Source organism: Ammodytes marinus, assembly GCF_949987685.1.
Source record: "Ammodytes marinus genome assembly, chromosome: 15".
Taxonomy (NCBI): Eukaryota; Metazoa; Chordata; class Actinopteri; order Uranoscopiformes; family Ammodytidae; genus Ammodytes; species Ammodytes marinus.
The window spans coordinates 7,219,921-7,242,151 of NC_137219.1; the positions used below are offsets into that span (position 1 = coordinate 7,219,921).

Consider the following 22,231-nt stretch of genomic DNA (forward strand, 5'->3'; position numbering starts at 1 on the left):
TGTTAGCAAAGGTGAGTAACAGGGGTCATAGCTTGACTGGTCAGTGAGCAACGCAACAGGGAGTAAAAATGTAACAACAAAGGCAAAAAGGCATACTGTGTGAGGCATCTCACAAGTCTTCCACTTTTATAGCCCAAATCTAAAGCAATTTCCAGTGTGGTCTATCTAGTACTTCATTACCCAAAAGCATGTTCCCATCAGTATTTTTAATAGATGCCCTAAGTTAGTAATTGTGTCATAATGGACTTGCTTTGTGACTCTGCATTAAAATTAAACAAATAAGTAGTGCAAATTTTGTGCAATCAATCATGTTGGAATCTGCTATTCATTTATCTGCTAAAGCAGTCAACTTGGAAGATGAATCGATATTTGTTGAAACGTAAAAAGCTGCCAAATGTTTCTATTTGTATTCATAAAATTAGTTTCTGGTGGAGTGTTTCTACACCACAAGCTCCAAAAATCTGCAATCCACAGCCCCCTCCTCCTCCCCCTTCAGGAGGAGAAAGATAAACTCCTCATTTGGAAAATAAGTAAACATCAGCTCCCAGGCAGGTACACGTTTAGTCGAATTTACCTTGTGAAAAAAAGGAAAAGGGAGAAAGAAAAGAGAAGAAAAAAAATCCCTTTGATTCTGAGTTGGTGGAAAAAAGTAAATTTACTCCAGTTGCTGTTCAATTTGGACCGGTGAACATTAAAGCAGGAGCCGGTGCCTAATAAGAGCCATGCCTGAGAGAGAGAGAGAGAGCGAGAGAGAGAGAGAGAGCCTGGTAGTTTGAGAGAGCCTGTGTCCTACTCTCGGCTCCAGGATTCTTGCTAATAGATTTCAGCTCCCTCTGTCCCAATTAGCTGGTATGCATACCTGGTTTATGAATTCTTGTGTGGATGTTAAGTGTGTTTAGACACCCTGACTTTGTCATGATTTCTTTCATTTTGTAAAAATAGAAAAAGGAAAAAAAAGAGAGAAAGAGCCATATCCAGAGTCAGGACCAAAAGGAACCAATATACTCAGCTCCATTCTCCGCAACAGGACACCTATCAACGTAAACACATGGCAACACAATCAGAAAACAAACAGATAAACCTGTCCAGTTTTAGAGCAGCTTTTACCGCTTTTTAAGGAAGAGCGTTACAAAGAAAATAGTGCCTGCACTTTTAACCCTGACCCCGTGTGAGGACGGACAGGCAGAGCTCAAGACTTACCTGTAATAAACCCCCAGAGCTTCTGCACTTGACCATAAATCACACTGTGTGCCTTCAAAGTATCAAATAACGACTAATACAACACCGATCACCTCTGCCTTTTATCCCTGCCGTTCCCCCTCTGTGTTCTAGTGGTGGCACGGCCTTCAAAGTGCAACCATCTCACTTTTTTTAAAAGGCACGCCAAGCAATTTATTTAGCAAGAAACTGCTGCCGTAAATGACAGAAAAAGCAGTACAATTTACTGACAAGCATGGGGCAGGGGGGCTAAGAACGAAGCCAAAGGTCTTGGCCAGGCCTGTGAAAGACTATAAAGCTTTAGTAGTAGCCCACGACCTGTTTATGGCTGGCTGAGATACTGTGGTGTGAGGCTCATGATCACTCAGCAACTCAAGACTGTTGGCGCTCTTGCATAACTCACAAACAGGAGATGGCAAAGACATTTAACAGTGGATTTAGAGGCATCTGATTTATTCTACAATTCCCCCTTCTTTCACAACAACCGCAGGCCATACAAAAAACTAAAATTCAGATTATTTTCTTTTTAAGAGAGGTTGTTACTTAATTAGAAGTTACTAAAATTGAAGTTACTAAAACATTTAAAAGATTTGCAAATATAAAACTTCCAACGTTAACATTGTGTGGAAAAGGAATGGGTAAATGATGCATTTCATTTTCCACAAAATGGCTCTTGGCATCGGTGCCCACTGGGATGGAGAATAAGTGAAGAGCTAGCCAGACCAGCTGAGCAGGGAAAACAGGCCTGGTATGCTCAGACCAAAATACCAACCGAGAGGATTCAAGGCAGATGTGGACTGAAAATGTCTTTCTTGTATGTAGCATATACTGTATTTTAGGTAAGGTTACAGAAAATATAAGTTAATATGAGGTTGTAAGCCTGGCTTACCTGGTCTTCACTACATCGAGGGGATGCATCAAGCAGATCTCTACCAGACCTAAAAAGAAGAAACAGTCAGTTAAATAACCACAGACATTCAGGTAAATGATTGTTATGTTTTCAGTTTGGATAGTTTTCAGTTAACAAAGTAAATTTCGGTTTATACGGTTGATACGGTTTGGCTTAGATTTTAGAAAGTTAAGCCCAGGAACACACTTCATTTTTTCAGAAAGACTAATGGAAGATTGTATTGAGTTGTAGAAGCCAGTATTGCTGGTGGTAGTGCTCTATGACACATTATTTATAGTAAAAAGAAGATGCAGCTGACATAATCCTCCTTTTTGGCTACTACTGTAGACAGTGGTCGCTGCTCATAGCTCTAACTGAATAAATCTAATCACAGGACTTTAGATAATTAGTTTGACAAAACAAGACAATGTGTTTAAACCATATTTATTTTTTATTTTAATAACAAACATTTCTTAAAGGATTGCCATCAATTGCTATTAAAATAGTTGTCCTGACACGTCCTGAGTCAAAACATTGCTACATTATTTTGTCCTTGCCCTATGCACATTACACTGTTACTCTATGCCAGTCAAACTTTCATATAGACCCAATGTGAACTTGTACAAATCTGTTAAAAGCCCTGGAGGATCAGCTAGCAACACAAATTTGATGTTATATGTCAAGTGTGACAGTTCGTCTTGGGATAATCTGAAAAGAAAGTTGCCTGACTTCTAACCGGGGCAAATGTCAGTGGATGTTTGATCATGTCATATTTTTCCCCAATTCATTTTAAAGTAGTTTTTAAAGTAAAAGTGTTGCACAGACAGATCCACTTCTTGTTGCCACCATATGGTTTTGACTGACAGCCAGTGTTAGTACCAATCTTCCACAAAAACCTTAGTATCGCCCTGATTATCGCTCTGTCTAATTTAAAAGCAAACTACCTCAGTAATTCTTGGTGGTTTCAGCCGTGTGCCATCTTTGCAGTGAGTAATCCAATGGGACTTCTTTCCCAAAGTCATGTAAGTTAATATAATTGTTGGCATTCGAAGGGTTGAAGCCACCAACCATATCATCCATGCAAACCCAGTACATCAGCTATAAGCCAGCAGCTGGAGAATCAATGCAGCCGGATGATCAGCGGGGGAATCTGAGGTTTCACACACACACACACACACACACACACACACACACACACACACACACACACACACACACACACACACACACACACACACGCACACACGCTAACTATGTGCATCTGAAAAGCCACTGCTTTGGCATGAAGGCCTTGTGACTTTTTTTTCTAACTCAAAATTCTCACTGCATCCTTTTTACTGGTGCTCTGAGGGCTTTCCCTTCAGATTCCACTGTGTGTGTACACAGCTGCCGTTCAATATGGACTCTTGCTAATTTGCTCAATTCAACATATTGTCTATAAAAGAATGTGTCTTCTGGGGTTTTTCCAGGGAAGTAATTATCAAGTAAAATACCACAGAAAAAAAATGACTCGGCCCACAGTTGCATCTTAATGTACAGATGGGAGGACCAAGGAGAAATGAACCAAGCTACCGGCAGGCAAGAGTCAAACTAAATTCCATCCGTCATGGCTCAGTGGACCTGACTATAGTTGTTAATGATACTGCATGGAAAAGGAAAATACAGAACTGCTTTGACACAGCATTTTCTGGCCTCACTATTAACAGGCCTTCAGTGAAGATGAGGCGCATCAAATCTTTCACCAAGGAACCAGATTACATGATGAAACCAAACCTGCCTGTCTGCTTGATCAGCTTGTGCAAACACGAAGATGCTGGGAAGTGACCTAACATGCTCCAACAGGTGATGATGAAGCGGTTGGAAGGCAAATTTGAGGGGAAAGGAGAACTTCTGCAATCTCATCCCAGCGGTATAACTGGACATTCAGTGGGAAGCAAAAACTAAAACTAAATGCCCCAAATCTCCAAAATGCTCATGTAAAGTTATGTGTGATACATGTTAAAATAATGCTGCATTCACTTGTTGGTCGAAAGTCCAGGTCATTGTTTGCTCCCAACAGGATTCTTAGGGGGAGTTCGTGGGACCAAAGGTAATTTACTGGCACAAATAAATTAGGCGTCATTCACATTTGTAAACTAGAAAAAGAGTCAGGAAAATAATCCTGATAAATACCATTAAAGATACACGGAGAGTACACTGCTTCTCGTAATTAATTCCTGCAAGTGACCAGAGCAGCTGTGCACATCTGGATACTTCACTTAAAATAATTCACACTAGATTTTGGGCCTCATCGTAAACCTCAGATTACAGGAACTCTGAAGGATACAGGTTACCGAATGGTTCATTAACTTAGAAAGGTAACAGTAGTTAACACTCTTTGCTAATTAACAGGCCTGCCCCCCTTTGCAGATCACTTCAGTGTGTTGACTTCAGTTCTCAGACTTGCAGAATTTGACTTGCACGTTAGTCCAGTGTCCTAGACGCCAGGTTAACGTCAATTAACAGAGCACGTGGAACTATCAAGACGGCAGTTGCATTGCAAAGACTTAGTGATGACAAGTGTGAACGCAACACTACGCTGCGTTTATTTGAGCATCCGCCTAACGCCCTAGCAGATGAAACACCTTAAGAATGGCTGATGACAGCTGGGATGACAGGCCGTAGGGGTTTGAAGAAAAACTAAAAGAAGAGAAAGTGTGAAATAAATTGACCTTTGTATGACATGTAGTACAGCTCGTTTGAAACCAATATAAAACAGGTTTATTTATATTTACTTTGCTAAGCAGGGCATTCACCACACAGGGCAACAGGGTGTTGTGGGCGATGAAAATGCTTGTTGTCAAAATACTTTTTGTCAAACTCAGTGAATATTTCCTCAGGATCCATAACCTGTCAATACTCTGTGTGCGCTGAAAAAAAAAGCCAGTGTTAAGCCTATCTTAGTTTATCAATGCACAAATTCACCTGCAAGCAGTCTTAAATATTTTATTAAAATGTGTAATGACTAGCACAACCTACAATGTTATACGTGTTTTTACTTCCTTCAGTGATTTCCTTCATGTCCCTAAATGCCTTTTTGACAACTTCCATTCACAAAGGTTCAATGTGCTGTAGAGCAACATATAAAGTTTTTCTAGCCAAGAGAGAGAAAAAGCCGTTGTGTGCCTTGTCAATCAAAGTACTTTAAAAAAAACTGTAGAGGGCGTAGCATTTATATAACTGATGACAGATCCACAACAACAGATTCAACCTGTCACTGCAAAACATTTTGATCTATTGAGGCTATTCTTAGTGCAGCAACTAATTGCCGATGTTGTAGGGTGGAGGTTTTTCTTCTGCTCTAGTTGTGGAAGAAATGATTAGTGGTTTATTAATACAAGAAATGTTTGATATTACATGAGCCTACTATTGTCATTTATTCCAATTCATCTCTGGAGGTGACGTCATGTAAATGTCTCTGCATCAAAAAGGCCCAAAGACGGAAAATATGTAACTTCCTCGACACCACTGAGAGGCCCCCCAGTGCATTGTGCTTTTCTACTCCAGCTGTCAGCACATACTACTGTTTAATCATAGAGCTCAGCAGTACTGAACCCACACACTCTCGGGAGCACTTCACACCCGTCTTTAACCTCCGATGCTATTGCATGGTGTGAGCAAACCAAGGAGATAATGCTACTTAGTTCCTTAGTATGGCCTTTTCTTCTCTGGCTCCTCCTGCAGGCAAGTACCTCCCCCAGCTACGAAGAATGGGGGGTGGGGGGATATTACAGTGACCTGCCATCTGGTTGACATTTAGGGCTTTGAAACGCATCAGTGAGTGACATATTGGTAGATTCCATTATTTGAAGGTGCTTTTGTTTCTGGGGAACAATGGTAGTGACAGGGCTTGTCATCCAGTGTCTTGCAGACACATCCACAGACACACACCCACAACCACTCAGTTAGCCACAATTGTCAATGGCAAAGGAGTGTCTGGAGCACAGCCATTAAGACAAACCCTGACATACACTACAAGACTACTATCTATTTGTCACAAATGAATTCTGCGCCCAGACACAAATTCCGCAGTGGAAACTAAAGAGCAACAAGGACACAGTGAGATATTACAATGACATTATACTATGAAAACATACATGTATAGTTTTGAACGCCTGGGTTTCTTATTTCACAGAGCTGATGTCATCCAGCATTTTAACATCTGTGGAATTTGTCTTTTGGATAAAACGACCATATGGCAGAAACAGGTTTATATGCACAGCATATTTCGACTAAGGTCCATATTCTGGTTAAGACAATATTCCATTTGGTGTTTACATGCACAGCTATGGTAATATTCCACTTTACATGTTAAACAGCATATTCTGAATAAACCAGCGACGTACACTAGTTGAAGTGCCATGATTTCAGACGTCGGCACGCTCCATTCCGGCAATAATTCTCATCCCAACCAAAGAAAATTAACACTCTTTATGTCATTATCATTGTCTAGCATTGTTGTTTCAGCAGAACAATGATACCTTTTCTTTGAAGGAACTGTGTTGTATGTTTACACATGCTAGTTTAACAGCCGTACGCCAGGGCATGGGTCACAAACTGCGGCAAATGGTCAAAAATACTGCAAAAAAACTCAAGTCGGAATATTTAGTGCGATTACGGTGTATTCATGTCTCAATAATGTGACTAGGATCCGAATACTCCACACATCTAAACACGATTATTGCTTACTTTGATTATGACCTTATTCTGATTACGGTGAGCAAGAACTGGTGCTGTTTACATGGCAATGTCTTACCCAGAATGTGATCTTAACCCGATTAATATTGGAATATTACTGTGCATGTAAACGTACTCAGTGAGGGCGGGTGTTAAAAAGTAGTGCATAGGGGGGCACCCTTAGCTCGGTAGGTAGGGCGTCGCCCCCCCCCCACCGGGCCGGGCCTAGCCGCAGACCCGGGTTCGATTCCCGCCCGCGGTCATTCTCTGCATGTCACTCCCCTCTCTCCCCCATTTCACCTCTGTCTCTTCAAACTATCAATAAAGCATGTAAAAATGCCAAAAAAAAATCTTTAAAAAAAAAAAGTGCTGCTTCATCATCCCTTATTCAGATTATGACGATGCAGTACATCTATGGGGGAGGACCTATCAAGTAGCCTCACTGGTAGCACTAGTATTGCCACCACCTTGTTGGCAAGGCATTCCAGGTTGTCTGCTGACTTGTCTTCTAATGAGAGAAGATCATACATCACGCAGATGAAATGATTGTATGAGTTGGTTTTGGCTTGGGAATGCACACAGCTTACTCCCACGCGAAAGTGAGAAAGAAAAACAATAGTGCGCCAGGGAGCGATTGCTCAACGGGTGCAGGTGTCATCCATCATGCCGGGACACACAGTGAATGACTGTAATTCCCAGCAGCCACAGGGAGGTCACTGCCACAGGAAGCTCAGCTCCCCCAGTTAAATGGACTAATACATGAGAGACGTACTGGCTGCTCATTTCACATGCTTACTTGACCCGATAAATGCTATAGTCTCTAATAATAGCGTACATGCTACTTTCTTGAAATATGTTAATAGATACTCTCATTAAATAATGAATAATTTTGTTAAAACATAACATATCTACTGTTTCAAAGAAGTGATACTAGACATTTTGTTTAACTTTTTTTTACAAATCGGAAATGTACCGGTACATAAGTTGTACTAATTGTTTGAAGGAAAAAAATGTGTCACTACAGGATACATTTCTTGGTTCACTGAGAACCCGGAGCAGAAAATCATAGCTGCTCCTGGGGTTTCCAGGCTTGAAGTGAGGCATAAGAGGGACCTGATGACAGAGCTTCACCTCACAGGCCAACTGTGGTTTGACAGGAGTGCCTGACTGAACCTGCAGGTGATACTGTATCTTGTGCCTCTATGTCCTCCATAAATACTTTTCAAAACACAGCGGATCTGGAATGCTAAACATTCCCGTGCTATTTGTCATCTGCACTAACAAAGCCAACGCCATGTCCATCAGCGACTGCCTGGGCCCCAGTGATATTTAAACCCTGATTAATCTCAGGTTATTTAAACGCTTGAGCAGAGATACAGGTGAAAGGATGAGGAATGTCAAGTCCATAAATAAAAAGGTGCACAGTCTGAAAATTGGATTATGAACTCCTGGGAGTTACAATGTAAACAACCAACAAATCATCATAATCATTTTGGTTTTATTTGATTGCTAAGAAAATAATTTCACCTCAGTACTTGTATCTCTTTTATACTAGCCTCTACTTCTCAAACATCACACTATGTTGTGTTGATTTAAGCCACCTTTATCCATCACAACAATTAGAGCCGACCTGACAACATATTTATTGTGTTTATAAAAGTGTAAGCCTACTATGACAGATGACAATAACTTTACAATGTACTTGCGGTTGGCATATACAACAAAAGTTGGGGAAGTGGTAGAAATAAATGTACCATAATGGAATTGCCTGCTTCTGTGTTGCCAATAAACTATAGTTACTACCAAGTGAGGCACACTAGTATTGAAATATGGCCCTGGAGCCAAACCTGTTTTTAAAGCAAACAGGGGCTGTAACAGTTTCAAACTAATCGCATTAAAATTGAAATGGTGAATAAAACATTTGGATACAATAATGGGACAAGTAATCTGTCACTATAACATAATCACCTTATGGGGAGAGGGAGGGGTTGTTGCAAATTAAATGCCTGTAATTCCTGGATTTTTTCCTGAAGTCATTAATTTAAAATATATAAATACATTTAATTGATGTGGAAGTAGGCAACCATTGCAAAAAGTGATTTACGCTCTCCCATTTTAATCTGCTCTTCTGTCATAAGTGGATGGGGGTAAACAAAACTAACTAAAAAAAGTCAACATTATATTAACTCTAACCCCTAAAGTTTAAACCAACCACTCTGTTAACAGAACTGATTATGTAGAGAGAGAGAGAGAGAGAGAGAGAGAGAGAGAGAGAGAGAGAGAGAGAGAGAGAGAGAGAGAGAGAGAGAGAGAGAGAGAGAGAGAGAGAGAGAGAGAGAGAGAGAGAGAGAGAGAGAGAGAGAGAGAGAGAGAGCTATTAATCACAGATATCTCCAATCAGGCTTCCTGTCTCGTGAGAGCAGAAGAGTCCAGGTTCACTCCCCAAACAGTCCCTAATTCTGCACTTGAAAAAGCTCAAAGGGTGCTTAGAAAACATGCGGGGCCATCTCCGATGACAGCAGGGGTTTTCTTTTTAACTGTAGGGCCCCCGCCAAGAGGTGCAAGCATCCCAGCATTCAGCTACTTGTGGTGCTGCTCCTTCATCTACTATTAACACATCCAATGGCACATGGTTTCCATCTACACTTTGATTAATTCAATCTTAGAGTCGGTGTGTGTTTTTTTTTTTCAATATGTAAAACGTAAAAAAAGAAAAAATTATCAAAAATGTATTATTTATTTAATGATATATGTCCTCTTAGCTTTTCCCAATAAGCCTTATGCCACTGAAGTGTCAATCAACCGGGACAAAAAGGTTATTAAGACTTATACCTCTTATTAGGCTTTCAATAATATTACAATAAACTGATGTATAATTTAAGTGGGACTGTAGGCGGACACTATTTGGCCCTCATAGAGGATTTCATGGTAATCCTCTTCCATGGTAAACCGAACGAGTTCTTGATAATAAGGACATGTATCCTGCAGAGCCTCAGCACATCCTGTTAACAGGTCGGCGCTCCTCAATGCATGACTTGAGATGAAAAGAGGGAGAAAGAAAAGAAAGAGGGGGAGAAGAAGAAGACGATGCACTCCTTTACTTCACCTGATACTTAAGCAAACATTGGGCCAACACCATCAAACATCTAACCTCTTCTCCTGTTTTCTTTGTTCTATACTCTTGTTAAACAAACAAATAAACAAACACCTTATTCCTCGTGCAATTTGCGGACTAATGTATCACGTTTGTAAATTAATTTGTCATTTGAGTTCTCCAGTTAAGATTTATGGTTTCGAGTCTTGCGTCAAACTTGCGATGAACTCTGTGTGAAATTGATTGATGGAAAAGTGTGTGTGTGAGTGTGAGTGGTGTGTGGGTGCAATGTGTGTGTGCCAATGACTGGGCTGCCTGGGCTGACAGCCTAATGATTAGTTAGTGACAGATTGACTGACAGACCATGCCGACAGTGCAGCGCTGTCAGTGTCTCCTCCATTACTGTCACTGTTTTCTTGACTTGACACCTGTGGTCACGTTTGCTTATTTTTCATACACACGACCCAACCGATGCAAATACACGCACCAGCAGGGCGGAAGCGGGGGACAGAGAGGAGAAGAAAGGTGGACAAAATGGATGCAAAACCTGGTGTAACTGATATATGAGAGGAAGTGCTCCGTGTCATCTCGGCCCGATCCTTTCAAAAGGAGCGCTTTTTAAACAAATTGTCTCCAACTCCTGCAGGACACCTGTCATCAACCAAATAAACTGTGTAATCCTGCAACAAAAGGTTACAGGGATTGCCATGTAGTTTTGCAAATATGAGTACAACATGCAGCAAGAAAGCCTTCAGGATATTTTAATAAATAATGCTTCCATTGTTCACAACTAACCAGTGGTTCCCAAGCTGAGGGTCTGGAGCAAGTAAGGAGTCGCAACATGAATCTAAAGGGGAACACAACTTTATCACTTTGGTTGTAGAATTTTTATTTTTTTTTTGGTGCTATATTTTTTGTTTTTACACTTTGACCTCTTCTGGCATCTAAAATGGTTCAAATCAAACATTTAACTCTTGAATTGTACTTATCACAAATCATGTAATTTGTGAGGAGGGATCCATTGTCTTGATATTAGGGGGTCACAAACAAAATAGGTGTAGAGAGACTGCCTTTATGAAACTACAAGTGAGTCAGGATGATATTGACTAGGCATGTGCCGTTATGATATTCTGACGGTATGATTATCTTATATATATACAGTGCTGTGTGAAAGTTTGTGAACCCCTTGAGCCTTTTGGAATTTTATTTATTTTAACCATTATTAATTCATTTTTATCAATACCAGTATTTTTTATATGAAATAACAGATGTTTGTTTATCAATTCAACATTTTTATTTTCCAGAAATCAACTGTTAAAACAGATAAAAAAAATCATTTGACAAATGTTGTATGTGCAAAAGTTTGTGAACCCTGAGCTGCATTGCTTAAATCGAGCAAGGTAAACACAATCAGATGGGCCAAATCGAGTGATGAAATAGACCAATGTAATGAGAGATCTTTAGGGAAGAAATTGGGTGGCGCTAGATAAAACAAAGATAAAACCAGGTCAGTTTAGGCCCACCAAACTGAACCCATACAGGTCAGACATGCTCAAAGGGGAGAAAATTTCAGAGGATCTCAGGAATAGAGTTTTGATGTTGCACATTTGTCTGGGGACAGCTATAAATTCATATAAAAAAGTTTGAGCTCCATCGGTCCACCGTGAGGCAAATCATCTACAAATGGAGAGCTTTAAGAGTGACTGAATATCTGCCTAGAAGTAGACTTCCTTCAAAAATATCCATAAGCACCACAAAAAAAGTAATTTTTCAGTTAAAAGCCAACCCAAACATTACATCTAGTGATTTGCAGACCTCTCTTGCAGCATCTGGGACAGATGTGCATGGTTCCACAATAAGAATAAGAATAAGTCAACATGGCTTTCAAGGGAGGGTTGCTGAAGAAGCCTCTACTCTCAAAAAAGAACAAAAGTGCTTGTCACAACTTTGCGAGAGAGCACCTGGAGATACCTGAAGTCTTTTCTGTGGACAGATTTGTCCAAAATTTAACTGTTTGGTCATAACCAAAACCGCCATGTTTGGGCAAAAACGCAACTCTGCCTACCACCAAGAGAACCTTCTCCCAAGTGAAGAACGGTGGTGGCAAATGGTCTGCAAATCTCCAGATGTAATGTTTGGGTTGGCTTTTACCTGAAAAATCCCTTTTCTTGTGGCGCTTGAGGATATTGTTGAAGGAAGTCCACTTCTAGGCAGATGTTAAGTCACTCATAAAGCTCTCCATTTGTAGATGATTTGCCTCACGGTGGACCGGTGGAGCTCAAACTTTTTTATATGAATTTATAGCTGTCCCCAGACAAATGTGCAACATCAAAACTCTATTCCTGAGATCCTCTGAGATTTTTTCCCCTTTGAGCATGTCTGACCTGTATGGGTTCAGTTTGGTGGGCCTAAACTGACCTGGTTTTATCTTTGTTTTATCTAGCGCCACCCAATTTCTTTCCTAAAGATCTCTCACTACATTGGTCCATTTCATCACTCGATTTGGCCCATCTGATTGTGTTTACCTTGCTCGATTTAAGCAATGCAGCTCAGGGTTCACAAACTTTTGCACATACAACATTTGTCAAATGATTTTTTTTATCTGTTTTAACAGATGATTTCTGGAAAATAAAAATGTTGAATTGATAAACAAACATCTGTTATTTCATATAAAAAATACTGGTATTGATCAAAATGTATTAATAATGGTTCAAATAAATAAAATTCCAAAAGGCTCACAAACTTTCACACTACACTGTATATATAAGATATATATATATATATATCTTATATATTATGTGGCTTTGGAAAAGCCACATATTTAAGCTATATTATCCAACTGCTTTCTCAGGCCCATCCGAAAAGTTTCTAAATCTAAATCAGCAGATTCTAATAAAATGTTCACTAAAATTGCCGAGAAGGGCATGAAATGTTTTCACCTAACAACAGTGACAAATTATTTTCACACCCCTGGCCACAGCCTCTTTGTGTACTTTCCCTAGAACTCACCTGTCTGCATCATTTCATAAACCTCTACACATGCCAACAGGTAGGAACCACACAAGTAGTAACCTCTAGGCTCTTGGCACCAGCGCTCTGACTTCTGTTTAAAAAACAACAAGTAAATGGATCTGATGCAACATTAGTACAACATAAAGATCCATCATTTCACCAGACAGATTATGGATTACGGGAAATCAAACTGGCAGGAAAGCAAAATTAGTCCGAACCTGGACCAAACTAATCTCTACTGTCATCTGTTTTGCAATCAGAGAGATTAAAAGCTTGACAGTAACTGAGAAACAGTGATGTTTATTTCCAAGAACAGAAGTCAAGTTTATGTTATCTTTATATCTGCTTCATCATGTGTCACATTAATCAAGTTTCAAATAATCTTCTTTTCATCAGCATAACACCTGATTCGTTGTGCACTTGTAGACAGGCCTGTTTGGATGCACGTGATTGCATTCTTCATCGGCTTACACCGGTCTAGTTTGCACATGTTAAATAATTACAGAGAATAAAAAGGAAACCCTTCTACCAATGTTCTATTGGGCAAGGTGTACAGCAGTGATTTCCAACAAAGGGTACCTTTGTCCCAGGGGGTACTTCTGTAATTACCGGGAGTTATTTGAAAAGATTGGTTGTATCGCAGCTACTTTGAAAATAATTGCTCCACTATAGCACTGGTGAGGCCAAAATCTACCTGGCAAAACCATCAGTACAAAATTTAAATAACTGCATAAGAATGTCTAGTTCTTTGGTAAAGCTTTTAAAAGTTGGAAGTAAACTGCAATTCCCATCGTGCATTTTTGAACGGGTCGATCAGTTGAACTTGAAATGCTCCTGATAATGGAGAATGGGAAATACATTTTTCAAATTGCCATTGAGAAAATTTATATTACAATCTACAACTATACAACAACAGTTCACTTTGGATTTCTGGCTCAATTGTGGATGAATTAAGCAACCATGCCATCATTTTATGACAACTGCGAAAATAAAGTTTCTTGAATTTTGCTCAAACTCTGAATTGTGTCCTTGACCAGCATCTTCTGCATGACAGCGACAGCCAAGGCACACAGGTGTTGTGTTTTACCCACCATGCCAAAAATCATGAACAAAACATGATTTTTCAGAAACAAAGTTAAAATAACTAAAACACAACACAAACCTACATGATCTTCCCATTATCTGAGAGAGTTCCTGACACGTCAAACTCCATAAATGATTGAAATATCCAACCGGTGGTGGTCTGACTGCTAAAGCTTGACCAAACCAGCAGACCTAAACATCAACAATTCAAGAATCACTTTGTTTGATATGGAAAAAACAAAACAATATACACCTGTATGTATTCAGCAGTGTAAAATAAAATTCAGTTTAAATGAACCCATCTGAAACATGATGGCTACGGCACTTCCGAGTTAATCTGACAAGGCTTTGAGGTTACCAGTTGTTCCTACTTTTACTACCACCAACTTTCTATGTTCTTATGATACTTTTTTTGAGCTTTTGCAGAGCTCACCAAATGGGCCATTATGGTGAGCCTTTATATGCTGCTGAGTGATGTGAAGCAGAATAACTAAATGGGTAGTAAGTGGACTTCCCACTGTAGACACCACCATCATTAACTTTACCACCACGTCACCACATCACTACATCACTGCACCAGCACCACTGCTGCTGCTACTGACACACCCACCCAGTCTACAAAGCATAGTCTTCTTCAGGCAATTCACCTTGTGTAAACAAAGATTACACCTTGTCCCATCCCCAACCCCCAGAGGCGAGAGCTGTGTCGTTACTGTCACCTAGTGGACGGAGGGGAGACAGATTGATTAATATACACAAAGAGGTGAGGCAGAGAAGGAGAGAGAGGGAGGGATGAAAAGTACATGTGGGAACCACAAATAATGATGGCTTCGGCCTGACAGAGAAGAACAACAGCTGCAGAAGTATATTCCACTGAATGTAACAAGAAAAATAGATGCATTAGTTATGGTTATCCATAAGTGAACGGTGTCATTTTAAGAATCTTTCGGTATCACAAGAAACTTCACAGATTCTAATGTCTGAGCGTCATAGCTATTCTGAATCTTGGCATTTCATACATGGCCACTGACAGAGCTGACCACTCAGCCAAAACAAGCACAACTTTCTCCGGAAGCTCACCTGAGTCCATAAAAGCTGATAATAGAGCCAATAATTGGAAGGAAACAGCAATAATGGAGTTTTAGTGAGGCAGTAAATTCTTTAATTAGTTGTTAAAACCCTGTGTCTATGGACAGGGTGAAGCTTCCCCCATAGCTACCTACTTTCAGGCAGAGGGCCACTCATCTTTAAAAAAGAGGGAAGAACGTCACTTCAACTGTTAACAGTCTATTGAGCACCAGTATGTCCTAATAGCAAGCTACTGGGTGATGGTTTGAAGCTACAAAAGTTGTCATGTGCAAGCTAACTTTGCAGCTGAGGAGCTTGGGATCTACTGTATCTTGAGGTGGAAAATAGAGACAGCGTATAGACCTTTGGGCCCAGGCATCTTGCCGCATGGAAGAAAACCCATGTTGGCTGACATTTCGGGAGGCATCACGGTAAGGGACATTCTCCAAACATACAATCTTTGCGGTTAAAGAAAAAAAGGGCTGTAAGGTAGATAAATGCAAATGATGCACGGATCGAGAAACCAGCGGACATTCCTGAAGGGTGATACAATCTTTCAGTGCGCAAACTGTCCACACTAGGAGTGATACAGTAGAGGAGAGAGTGAATAATCTGACAGGGTGGTCTGTCTTTTCTGTACTTGGTTGGATGACGGTCGCGAATGAGGGGGAGAGAAGAGCTGCGAGGCTGCAGTAGTAGCAGGGGCAGGTCCTGCGGTAGTAGCAAAAAGGGAAGTACCCGCATGGTTCACCCTCGTCCTAAGCCAGGAGAGTTAAAGGCAGGAAACCATTACCAAAGTGTAAATGCACTCAGCCATCACTGCTTAAACACAGTTCAAAATATGTTCCAGCGCTTGAAAAAAACGCAGGGTGTGTGGGAGGAGGCCTGTCCCATGCAAACACAACAGTTCTCTCTTCTCTACTTTAAATAAAAGCCTTTAGGACGAGTTAAAGGCCCTAAACAATCCAACCGGCTTCACACGTATTGTTAGCAAGCTTTTTCCAAACATTGCATAACGCCGCTCCAGATGCACGCCGGCGGTTTGAGCCTGATGAGAGGCCGTGATTATGTTACATACGCTGGTGGTTTGATGCAATAATTATGCAATCAGCAGCACAGCTTTGTGTTATGTCTATGATTTATCAGCATTATTTGAATTGGGGTAATTAATTGTCGTAGGCAGGCGGGCAGGCGGGTGGGCGAGCGGGCAGGCAGGTTGGATGGCTCACTGTGTGACAGGCCATCTCTGACGGCTTTTGTTTTGGCAGATGGCCGTGAGCCACATCGCTCACCGAGCACCAGGGAAACCGTACACAGGGCTTAATCACAGTTCAGGCCGTACCCTATGCCCATCAGTGCTTTCTAAGTCATACACAAACAGACTATACAGATCAACAGATAGGGGAATAGATTCAGAAATGCCCTAGACATCCAGAAAACTGGTTCTTCGTGTGTTGTATGAATAAATCGCAGGGGGAAAAAAGGGTCAAACTTCGGGGATCCAGCATAAACCGGAGCAAACATGGCATTATTCCTGCAATCTTAGACAGCTAAGTCAAGGTTTGTATACATGATCACATGTCACTCAAGCTGGAAATGAGAGGCAAGGCTCTCTAGCTGTTGTCGTTAAAAGAGACAAACCCCGGACCTGCTCCACTGGCGCTGAATGACAGAGCGACTTTCTGGACTGAGTCAGTTGTCCGAGGCGATTGCTGAGAAAGGTTAAGTAAACATTCTTTGAGCACATAAGTCTCCCATTCATTGTCAATGGAGCAAGTCCACGTTTTGTCTCGTGATGGCATCAGATTATAGCCTCGCGTCTCTGGTTTCTGGCTTTGTGAGAGACCTGTTGCCGAAGGTAGCGGAAGGAACCAAAGATCAAAGAAATACACATGCATTTAAAAGGTGCACTTTGTATCTTTGGGTGTGTCAGAGAAGTGAACATTTATGAACAGTTATATTCTCATATAGCTGCAAAAACTCTGGATCCTTGGAACACTGTTTGAAGTTGGAAAGCTACTTGAAAAGTGACTGTTTTACTGTTGTTGTTCACAGCAGCAGGGCCCAGTTTTGTTTACAGCCATATTCTAGTGTTATGTTTGGTTCGAGGTTCCTAAAAATAGTTTTGTTTCGATTCATGGTAGAATTATTCAGTACTTAGAATTACATGTAACATATGTTTTGTAAACTATCTAGCTGCAGGCTCTGCAAATGTAAACAAATCTCCCTCCCCTGAAACTGCATAGTGCACTTTCAAAAAGGCACTTTTTGGAAAATCACTGAATGCATGGCATAAGAGCACTGTTAGCACATTTTAGACAACAAATAGGAAAAAAGAAAAACTTCGAAGTGAGTTCATTTCACATGTGTGGATGAGAAAATGTTAATGAAATTCAGCAACACGCAAAAGAAACAGTTCCATCATCCTGTAATTGAGGGGTCAAGATCTCCTCGTTGGACCAACTCCAACTAAACCGTGCACGGATGCGGTGGTCGCTTTTATCCTGCTATTTGTCAATGTGTCAGCAGAGGATAATGAATGAGAACCAGTTTTTGAAAAAATAGAGGGAAAGTCACACAGTAACCAGACTTATAAAATAAAAAAGGGTGGTGTGGAGTTGCAAAAAGTAAAATACATAATTTCAAAGTTAAACAAAAAAATTGGGGAAAATGAAACAACTTTATGGAGTATTCAAGGTTTTAAGCCATTTAATTTAATTACAAAGTAGTAAAATCTTCAATAAATAAAATGAAATGTTCCGTTGAAATCTTGATTCATAGATTTCAGGGATTTTTTTATTTTTTTGCGTCAAATGGAAATACAGTATTTTCATTTGGCTTTGGATTTGTAAAGGCTCATAAAAGTAACAGATGACACCTTGGCTCGTGCTCAATGCAATGTGTGGGGGCTGTTGTTGGGGAGACAAACTGGGTCTTGGGACAGATCCTAACATGTCCTAAAGGAATCCGTCAGTTTGCTTACGTTAAGCCATTTCTGAGGCCAGTTTGGCGACAGAAGTTGCGTGGCCTGTGTACATTTGAAGGTAGAACGAGGCACTGCGGTGTGAGGGAAGAAAATGCTTTTTGGGCACAAGGTTTGCTATGACAGATGCTGACGATGAACTCTTGACACTGGCTCAACCGGTTTATGTTCAACATGTGTGTCTCTGTTACTGTCTCTGGTTTCCAAAAGTGCTGCCCTCGCTGGCTTGCTGTGGACATTGGGGTATGTGTGGGTCAGGATGTGTGTATGTGTGCATGTGGGTCCGTGTGCGTGTGGGCCCGTTTGTGTGTGGGAGAGGGTCGGTGTGTGTGTGTGTGTGTGTGTGTGTGTGTGTGTGTGTGTGTCAGTGTTTGTGGGTCCATGTGTGTGGGTGTCTATGTTGGTCCATGTGTGTATCGAGGCCAGGGAGAGATGAGAGGAGCAGCAGGATCTGTAGCTATCTGGGAGGTTTAGTGTAATGACACACGGGGGACAGATTAGGTTCCTGTCCATCAGGAAGACTCTGATTTACAGCCGTGCTGACCAGCCAGTCGGCCCTCCACCCAAAGCAAACACACACGGAAAACACCACCGCCTCTGTGTGGTGGCAGCTGGTGGGCTCGCACACATGTTACATTTGGCTACTTTGTACACCCGGTCAGTTTTGGGCTGCAACATCAGTGCAGACGTAAGCGTGCAAGCTTGAAATCACAATTAAGCCCCTTTTGATATGAATTTTTCTTCAAGTGTGTGCATACGAGTGCACGTCCGTCTAGAATATATAATGTAATGCATGCTACTTATTGCCTCCCTCCTCAGAACAGTGAAAGGAGGGAGATGGACAGATCCATTAAACAAAATGTCACCCCCAAACACAACAATGATTAATCACTCGCCGCAAATTATAAGCACCTGTATGAATGAACAGCAACAGCTCTCCCACTGTCTGACTGCATGCTTTCACTCTCTCAGACAGCCACCCCACCACCACCACCTCAGCCCCCACAACCCATGGCCCCTTCTCCCCTCGCTGACCCTCTGCCCCCCTCACTCGTACCAAGAGGAAGTCTGCCTGAAAAGAAATAACTCACCACATACACAAAAGGCCAATTTGACTTAAGCTCTGCATGAAATGATAGATTTTGATGTTTTATGCAGAACCGACCTACAGGAGCTGTGAAGGAAAACTACATGCAAAGAAAATACGTGACACATGGACATGGTGTGATTCTTTATGAAATATGTGGAAATAAATGAAGGCAGTTCAATATTTTCTTTTCTTTTAAGTCTGAAAGACGTTTCTTAATAAAAAAGGCTAAATAAAAATGACAACAACCAATGATTAAATGGAAATTCAGTTAACCAAACTAACTTGAGCAGGAAAAAAATAAAGTTCTTGTTTTATTCATTTTCCAGCTAACTGAATTCTCTTTCAGAAGACTGTGGCCCTCTTTGTGAAAGCACCTGAATACATTATGCTAACAAGCAAGCAGTGCTGATGGGCACGCGGGCTGATGTGAGGAAATGTGAGGTTGATTAATGTGGGCAAAATTGAGCTGTGCAGACTGCTCCCCAGCCCCAAGTTGAAGGAGTCGACTGCCATCAGGCTCAAAAGGCTGCAAGCTCACCGGGCCTGCTCGACACTTCACAGCAAATTCTCCAGCAGACCTTGCCCTCTCCTGCCACACTAAACAACAGTGGCCCCTGCCTAGACTTGAATAAATCTAGCTGGCAAACAGAGAACCTAAATTAAAACCATGTTCCTGATAGCTTACACAATGTGGGAGATGTGCCTTTTGTTCATGTATATACATATCAAATAGACCTGGGCTGGCCTGTCTCTGTCTGTGATCATCCAGTGCTCTTAAACTAGCCAGACCACAGCAGGCAGGCAAGCAGGCAAGGCAGGACCAACTGGGCCAATTAAGCAATACTCTCTTGAGAGCCAGTCCCAGGAGACAGACCATCTCACAGAGCCCGAGCGGACCAACCGGCTGGATCCAAAAAGGAGCAACAATTCTGGCAATCTCTAGGCCTTGAGGCAGTGTGGCCCACCAGAAACGGTAGAGGTAAAGAGGGACGGGTGAGGGAGAGGGAGGGGGAGGAAGGGGAAAGCTGAGCAACTAACAGAGCCCCCAGGTACCTGCCTGTACAGTCGCCTCTCTCCAAATGTTTACTTTGGACTAGACTGGCGGCCAACTGGTTGCAATTGACCCTCTACCAGGACGAGTTAGAGAGTGAACATGAGACTTTTCCTTCTGGGAAAAAAAGATGGAGGAAAGCCACACACGCACAAGGACCCTGAGGCACACACACATGCACGCATACAAATGCATATCAACAAAAGACAAAAATACAGAAATCTCTTTAATAGTAATATATATATATATATATATATATAAAATAAAAATAAACATAAAAGAAGTAACTGTTTTGTTCAGGCCAATGTTTTTAAATAAAAAAATGTGTCTGGATAAAGGCCATGAGGTGACAGCAGACGTAGAACCTACACAAGTCCACCTGCCACAGGTGTCAAAGCTCATGCCTGCTGACCTCCAGTCTGGTGAAAAACCTCAGGATGGTTGGCACACCGGACTGGGAAAAGTCAGACACTGTCACCACTAAAAAGACTCTGGAGCTCTCCTCTGCCATCCCACGTGTTAACTGGCTGGTCATTCCCCCACCAGCAGGGAGAGGGCTGGGTTGTGATGGAGGGAGGGTTGCGGAGAGGACGCCCGCTGGCCCCATAGACTAAATAAAACCTCTTAATCCTCATAAACTGCTCCATATGAGTATTACATCCCTAACTCGGCACAGGACGGCCAAGGGAATGGAACTGATTTTGTGGGTAAAACATTACCAGGATTCCTCCTGTTGCTGCCTGGCTCCCATAATAGGTTCCGTGTTCTGCTGGGGCCCGCTCTGATGCGAAACCCTCAATTTCCCCACAAATATCGATGACAGAATGCGCTTACGATGAAAAATGCCCCGGAAAATGTAAATGAGGGGGAGGCTGGCGAGATGAAATGATTGCTGCTTATGAGTAAGCATGTGTGTTCGGACATGGCAGAGCATGTTGCCCGGCAAGGATACAAAGTATATGTGCTCAAGGAATTCATTGCACCACAAGGAGAAAAAAACAAAAATAAACAGCAAAGCCGAAATGCCACCCATTTGCTAAACATGATCTTACAGGCCTGCCGAGTTGATATGATTCATCAATAAAAATCAGGTTTTAAATAAACACGTCAATGTAATCATTTCTCTTGTCAGCTGGCCTATTCATACTCAGCACGCTAACCCTCCCAGCGCACACCTGAGCAGTGTAAGCCTGCATCGGCCCGGGCAGGAAACAAGATGGGGGGGAGGGAGGGAGGAGGGGGGGCAGGTTGGCATTTCACTCCGGGCCGGTCATTTGTCACAATTGTCACAGAATGCACAAACACAAATTACTGAATTATAACTGCGGATGTGTGTGTGTCCTGCCTTGGTTAAATCAAGACAACGCTGGGAGTTGTCATAACAGAAGGGCTGGGTATGTGGGCCACCTTGGGGGTGCAGGAGGTTTTTGTGATTCCTGTGTTAGCCGTTAGCTGTTTATGTGGGTAAAACACAGTGTGAATGAATGCATGAGGGACATTATATAGGAGAAGGAGGAAAAATAGAAAATCAAATAAAAGAGGAAGGCAGACATAGAGTTGGTTGAATTAAGACAAAATACTACCGATCTAGTATGGTTATTTCTATTACCACTGCCATTTAAATATAGAAATGTAACAATCTCAATGCATATTAAAACATGCTACAATTAGCATTTTGAACCAGCCATAGCTCATTGTCCCTTTAACTGTGACATATTGGTGCAATCACTGTAAACTCATGAGACATTCATGACAGAAAACCATCCTGCATCCTTTAAAACACATAATGTTGGCTTTTTGTGGAAGTGTTTGCTCAAAGAGGATAACATTTATTGCAGATGTTAAATATTTTGGGATAGAGCTGAAACAAGTAGTTGATTATTCAGTCAAATCGAAAAAGAAATAAATCAGCAACCATTTAGAAGATTTAATAATCATTTTACTCATGTTTTTGATCATTAGTTAAAGCTTCTCAAATGTACTGATTTTCAGCCTTTCTGTTTATATGATTGTAAAATGAATATTTG

The 22,231-nt window shown here is 41.4% G+C and overlaps 1 protein-coding gene across 1 annotated transcript in view; it reads right to left on the reverse strand.

Annotated features, from left to right (window-relative positions):
• slc25a21 (solute carrier family 25 member 21) overlaps positions 1-22,231 on the reverse strand; it is an 87,278-nt gene that overhangs the window by 24,929 nt on the left and 40,118 nt on the right. Inside the window, exon 3 of the mRNA XM_080041832.1 lies at positions 2,108-2,156. Coding sequence (XP_079897958.1) covers positions 2,108-2,156 — 49 coding nt within the window. The remainder of the gene's footprint in view (positions 1-2,107; positions 2,157-22,231) is intronic.